The sequence below is a fragment of the Maylandia zebra genome, linkage group LG11 (assembly GCF_041146795.1).
Source record: "Maylandia zebra isolate NMK-2024a linkage group LG11, Mzebra_GT3a, whole genome shotgun sequence".
Taxonomy (NCBI): domain Eukaryota; kingdom Metazoa; phylum Chordata; class Actinopteri; order Cichliformes; family Cichlidae; genus Maylandia; species Maylandia zebra.
This window is the reverse complement of record NC_135177.1, coordinates 13,634,152-13,641,159: the sequence shown is the minus strand read 5'-3', so window position 1 is coordinate 13,641,159 and position 7,008 is coordinate 13,634,152. Positions and strand designations below refer to the sequence as shown.

Genomic DNA, 7,008 nt, shown 5'->3' with positions numbered 1-7,008 from the left:
CAAAAGGAACTCAACAGATTGGGACTGAATAGATGTGGAGCCCAAAAAAAAACACTGATCAGTGAGGCAAACCGAAAAAAAAGAGGCTTCAATTTGCTAGGGAGCATAAAGATTGGACTGTGGAGCAATGAAAGAAGGTCATGTGGTCTGATGAGTCCAGATTTACCTTGTTCCAGAGTGATGGGCGCAACAGGGTACGAAGAGAGGCAGATGAAGTGATGCACCCATCATGCCTACTGTACAAGTCTGTGGGGGCAGTGCTGTGATCTGGGGTTGGGGTCTGTGTGTGTTTCAGGTACTGCCCTCTCAAAGACTGAATGAACCAGCATTACAGCCATGGGTCATTGTGAGCATCACAGGGAAGGTTGAAGCCGCCCACTGCACCTGTAAGGCCGGAGTCCCGGAGACCTGCACCCATGTCGCTGCTCTTCGGTTTAATGTAGAAGCAACAGTGTTGATCTGTGGCACAAGGACTGTTACAGATGAACCTGCATACTGGGTTTTGCTGGGTAATGTGACCAAGATACAGCCAGAGGTTGGACATAAGATAGACTTCTCCTCTTCAGCTGCCCAAAAAAGGCTCTTGATCAAAACATAAACAGACCATCCGTATTGAAAGGTAAAATAAAAAACACTATCATCATCAATACAAGATGTTGGTAAAAAAAAAATTATCCAACACTGAATGGAAATAAATCTTGTGACATTGCAGAAGCTCATTGAAATAATGCCACAGCGAATGCCTGCTGTAATCAAAGCTAAGCCAGGTAGTGTATCTTAGTAATTGTGAGACTTCTTCTTCAAAATGGTTCACTTATCTCATGGCCTCACTGGTCCAACTTCCAGTAGATTTGAATGAATCACAAGTAAGCCTGCAATCTGGGACAGAAGTACTCTATTGTGATAATATTTTAGTGTAAGGTCTTTAAGCTATGATGGGATTTTTCATTGTCATAACATCATAACTAATATTGGTAAGTTAATATCACAGTAAGTTGATAAATCTATGAATGATTATCTGTCTCTCTGCATTGGTCCTGTAACAGGCGACCTGTTCGGGGTGTCTCCTCTCGCTCTATGGCAGCTGGGGTCAGTTCCAGCCTCCCCGTGACTTTAAATTGGATAAACGGAAGAGAATTCCTTTCCACGTGTTCATCAAAGAGCACCTATCAGTATATTTATATCACTTTTGCCAGTTTCGCACACAAAGACTTCAAGTACAAATTTAATTAGAAACAGAGCCAGAGTTTAATTTGTCTTTCTGTTTTCATATTTGTGAGGAAGATAATTTTTTATTTTGCCCCTCATCAGCATTTAGTTCATTTCACCAGGAGATTTGTTTTTATTATTTTAGGGCTTTTTATTTTATTCACAGTACTCATCCTAACTTCATTGCATTAGGACTAACAGATCATTAACATAATCCACTTTAATTAATCCCCAGGCACGAACACAAACACTTTTAAAGGCAAAATGAGCTCTTTGAGACTTAAGTCTGATTTAAATTATAACCTTTTCTAGCTACCAGCTCCTTTGTCCCAATGCTAATCCCGGGAAAGCTATTTTACTTATAGTGGGCACAAATGAAAATGTTTTGGCTTTCTTTTGCTGAAATCCCACACTGGGTTGCACCAAAGGTTTGTAAAAAAAAAAGAGACATCCATTCTTTCTCTTCTGCAGTGATCAAATCTAACACTATATAGAGAACTGCCCCACCACCTGTGCCCTGAAACCATAAGATCATGAGACTGAAAAGAAAGCGTTTGAATTTCTTGCTGACATTGGAGGAAAACAAAGCTTTATTTGGAGTTTCACTGAATCTGTAGAAACAAATGATTTAATACAGAGAGTTAACCTTTATATATAATAAAGGCCGTTAAAAAAAGAAAAGAAAACATTTCTAATCTGTAGATTTAATATCTGCAGCATCCTGATGTTATTGTGTCTGCCACTGAAGTCCATTATGCAAAGTCAGGGAGACTCCCAGGTATCAAACAGACAACACTTTGTGCTTGTCAAAACCTGTTTTGCCCTTTTCACACTGCACACTGCAGCAGCCTGCCATGTTAGCCACTTTTCACCCAGTTCTCCCAGTTTCTAGCACGATCAAAGATTTTTGAATGATGTGTCACATTCAGTGTTGAGCATGGTGTGATATGAAACAACATGCTTTTTATTGTTGTGTCGTTTTTGTTTTTTTATTGTGTAATTTTATGAAGATTAGTTTGCAGAGGACACCTTAAGGGCACATTAAAAGTCTACAGATGCATTCATACAGTAACGCTCAGTAAAATTAAGCATTTTAACAGTACTTTAAAATACGAATGTCTAAATCCTAAGACACAGATTTTTCTCACTGGAAATATATTTAAAGGGTGTTATGTTTAACAGCTTTTTGTAATTTTTGCCTTTTAACAGTTGAAGTTGTTGGACTTACAGTGCTAAACAAATTAATTAGATCTCCACCCAGTGTAAGTTTAATGTCACAGAAGCCCTAAATTAACAATACTGGTAATTGCCAAAATCATTTTTAATGTTTCTGTAATGGGTTAATCCAGCAGCATATTAATCGAAATGATGTTTTTAGTGCAGTTCTCAGAGCACTGGCTTAAATTTAGTCATATAAACATGATTTATTGCAGACTAAATGATAATCTTTTTTAGTTTTAAACAAGTTTTGACTCATTGCTAAAATATTTGTGATTTCTTAGTTAAGCTCTGTATATCCACTGAAATGGAAATGTGGCATTTCCCATTGTTATACCAGACCTACTGTTTCTTCACTGATCTGTTAACACCAAAAAGCTAACATTGCATTTGTCAAAAACAACTTAACTAACAATGAATTTATGGTAACAAGCATCTGCTGTGTAACCAATGTCTAATAGCATTAGCAGATCGTGAGCTACTCATGTAACTTTAAGTAAGAAAGTACTGCCAAACAAATTAAAAACTCTATGCTGGTTAGAAAATTACAGTGACCCCATATTTTAAGAAATCAAAACACCTTTTTTCCATGAAAAAACTTTTTTTGTGACTCATTTTTAGTGATTACCATCCAAACCACAGAGAGAGTGAGGGACTAAGAAAGCACTGCGGGATGGACAAGCATTGCTACCTTTGGTCTTAACAGCAACACAGATATACAATAATGTGCCGTAAGTTTTGGATTGAAGTTTGTGGTTCGTAGATTGAAGGATATGTGCTGAGATATACTTCTCACTAAGTCAGCTCTGGTGGGCTGAGAGTGCAGTGTGAAAAGGGCTCCAGGTTTTTTAAAATAAAAACTTTAACTGGTGATGTTGGAGGTTTTGGGCTCAGCGTTCAAAGAAACAAAGCCGTGCCTTCAGGACTAGTATTCGTACTCCTCTGCACTACGCCGTCCGAAGTCCATCCAGCCGAGATAATCTCTGTCCTTTATCCTGTGGTTGGGGGGGAGACCACTGGCTCTGCTGCTGAGGGAGGATCTGGTGTGGTAGGCAGAGCCTAGAGGAGACATGGATGAAACAAACTAAACAAAAGAAAACATTCACTGCATTTCATAAAACTTATGTTGTTCTTCTTTTTTTTTTTAAACTACCCATACTGTATGATAATAATATACGGTCTATCTTCCAAATGGCACTGTTGATCTAACTCATGCTGACTCGCTGTGTTTCTATTTCTGTCCATGAGCTCAGCAGGTCTCGTAGTCACACAGCGTTTACTTGAAAGAAAAAAACCGATGCGCGGTGACAGAGGAAGCAGAGAGTGAGGTCAGGAGGTAGGCAGACGACTATGATAGAGGGCGCAGGCAGAAATGTTAGGGGAGTAGCAAGCGTGGAAAGATGAAGAGAGGAGGCCAGAGGGAGGTGGGAAATGCCAGATGGTGGGACTGAAACACAGCATGAATGAACGCAAGCTGCAGAAGGATGGATGTGAGGAAGAGGGAAATATGAGCATGTAATGAGATGACAAGTAAAGGGAAAAGGGAAAGGCGGTCATTTTATTTTCTCTTCCCATCCTTTGTTCTCTTATTCTGTATCGGCAGTCTGATCACACCTTTCCTAGAGATGAGTCTGGCCAGAAGCTGGTTCAGGCTGTCTGGAGTGTCTGCGTCCTCTTGGTGCTGGCTGTAGTTGATAAAATGCCCTGAGAGGGGCGCTGGAGCGGAGCGAGCCTGCCGTTTCAGGCTGGGAGAAGGGAGAGATCCGCTGCCTGAGAGAAGAGCCGTACTTTCAGCTGTCTGTGGAGAAAATGACACATTTATGAAATAACACATTTAAAAAGTAATAAAAACAAAACAAAAAAATTCAAATGAAAAAAAATATTTATCCTCCAGTGCAAAATTGAATCCAATTGTACCACGTGGAGGCAATTTAGACATTAAAGTTTGTAATCAGGGTCCTACTCCACTTCCCTTAATTGGCAATGTACGCGCTGTTTAGCTCTGTGTGTGTGTGTGTGTGTGTGTGTGTGTGTGTGTGTGTGTGTGTGTGTGTGTGTGTGTGTGTGTGTGTCTTACAATTGATTGTGAAGGCAGACTCAGGGAACCACTGGACAAAGCAGCCAGGATAACACAAACACAGATGCCTACATTCATGGCTGGATGGAGAGACAGGGAGAGAATAACAGTTAAACAAACTCAATAGCACATTTCCAGTTAGTCTTTATTTGCTCTTTACTGCCTCTCATCTGCCCTCTTCTCTCTTTCTGTCTCACCTCAGCTTGCTAAGGGAAAACAAACCAATGCAGGCAATATTGGCTTTGCAAAAAGCAGCAATAAATCAATTTAAGGTCATTTAAACACATCGGGTGAGAAAGAGATGATTCTTTAATGGTTCTGCCTCGAACTACAGCAAACATTATTTCATGTTTCATAAATACTCTCCTGCTCTGCCTGTGACAGAACGGCTTCATGTTTACACACAGACACATACATGTATATGTATGTGCTGTTTGGAGTTGCGGTCTCTATAGTCGAATGTTGATCTATGTGCTGTTTTTTGAACGGGGCTCACAGGACAGTCGGTGTCACACAGAATCAATACATGAAGTTTACTCACACTGAAAGCAGAGGCATGAAACCTTTTTAACCCCTCATGTAAATACATATAATATTATTAAACATAATAATAAATACATTTATAGATGTTTCTTATTAATTTGGTTAGAAGATCATTTTGATGATTTATTTATTTTATTTTGATCTTGAAGCCTGCCAAAGCAGCATATTATCTTTGATGAATAATGTTTTACTCCCGAAATTTATTTCCAAAGGAAAATGAGTTAAAGTGGATAATTAGATAAAACCAACAGCAAAAGCTGCTTGGAGGCTTTCAATCTCAGATAAATCAAAAACCCCACTGCCTCAGTCTGTCACAGTGTTACAGCGCTCTGCTGCGTCTCTCTGTGTTAATATATTTACTAAGACAAGGATGATCTTTTTACAGCCCATAAACACCAGAACATAGATATGCAGGAGAGCATAACTTTGCCATGGTTTCTACCTTTGCAGAACAAATAAAAAAATAAGTGTTTTAGATTTTTCATTTATTTTATGTACTGAGTCTTTGTTCTTAGTCTAGATCCTTTTGTACCGTTAACAGTCCAGAACGTCTTCTAGTCGTTGTTCACTGGTCAAATCATTACAGACGTGCAGGTGAAATCGCCCTCCTCTGCAGTTTTAAACCAACTGAAATGGAGAATTTCTTCTTGTGTGATTTTATCACCATAAGTCCAGTGAAACGTTTGGTTTGAATAATTTGTTTAAACGGACACAGCGGTGGTGTAAATAGCCATTCTGCTCATGCTAATATAATTCCTTTTAGCAGCTGGTCATTGTCTCTCAATCATTATGTAATAGGCTGGTAATGATGTGATAATGTAATGTATGTGACAGCTCTCCTCTCCTCTCCTCAGAAAACAAAATGAGAAAATAACACTTTTACCCATCACTACTTAGTTTATACACAGAGATTAAAAATAAAAATAAAAATAGCTCCTATGAAATGTGATGAGGAATTTCTTTCCTACTTTCTTTTAACTCCAACTCTTGGAATGATAATTTTATCCACAACAAAGGTCAAATGATGCTCACAGAACCAGCAGCTTCTGTGAGCATTTAAACACAAACACAGAGTTTTCCTCCAGATAAAAGTTAGGGGCAAAATTAAATTTCTTATGTGGTCATTTGGACACTCAGACATAATTCTCTTTCAGCTCAGCTTTCAGCATGGATCTATTTTTACTCATCTGTTACTTTTTAAAGACTTTTAATCATAAATATTGTATAATCTTTTAATAATTCTGTTTGGCTCGTGTATGAATATAATTTTCTTTCATTAAAACCCACCACTCACTTAAATAAAGAGAAGAAAAGATCCACTGTAATAAACATTTCATTTGTGCTCTAAAAAGGCAAAAGAAGAAAATGACATATAGATGGATAACTATCTATATAAATACCAGTCCAGTCTTTACTTGTCTACAGTATTCTCATTTTCAGTGTATAAATAACTGAAAATGAGGGGACATCCTCCTGTGACAGGAAAACAGAGAAATAAAATGAAGTTTTAAAATGAAACAAACTGCAGAGAATATTTTAAACCTTACCTGCAGCTGTTGAAGTAAACCAGGAGAGGCTGATTTGAAGATAGTGAGCTTTGCTCCACTGATGAGGCTGTGACTGAGTATGAGATTGAGAGAAGACCATACTTTATACTGACAGAGAGGGAGGGGGAGGAGCCTCGGCCTGTGGGAGGAGCCTGGTGCTGGTGCAGAAAGTGACAGCGCTGACGCCAGTGAAGACGCAAACATGCATGTAAACTTAGAAAGCATAATGAACGCTCACACACACTTCCACATGTACCCACGCCAATCTAGGAGAGAGAGGATTGGGACAAAGGTGGCAGCTTTAAATACACCTGTGACTGAAAATGAGGGGTTAGTATTTTGAATCCAGTAAAGAGACGCTTTGGGGATCTTTAACTGGTTTGCTGTAGATGATAACAAACTTGCAGGTCAGTG

General features: G+C 38.8%; 1 protein-coding gene across 1 annotated transcript; it reads right to left on the bottom strand.

Moving 5' to 3' along the window:
* Nucleotides 1–1,290: 1,290 nt before the first annotated feature.
* ccka (cholecystokinin a) lies at nt 1,291–6,747 on the bottom strand. The gene is made up of 4 exons (XM_004568109.3): nt 6,595–6,747; nt 4,505–4,584; nt 4,042–4,225; nt 1,291–3,486 (listed from the first exon to the last, which is right to left on the bottom strand). Exons 1-4 carry the CDS (start codon nt 6,692–6,694, stop codon nt 3,353–3,355), a joined length of 498 nt encoding a protein of 165 aa, XP_004568166.2. The 5' UTR covers nt 6,695–6,747; the 3' UTR covers nt 1,291–3,352.
* Between the last annotated feature and the right edge of the window lie 261 nt (nt 6,748–7,008).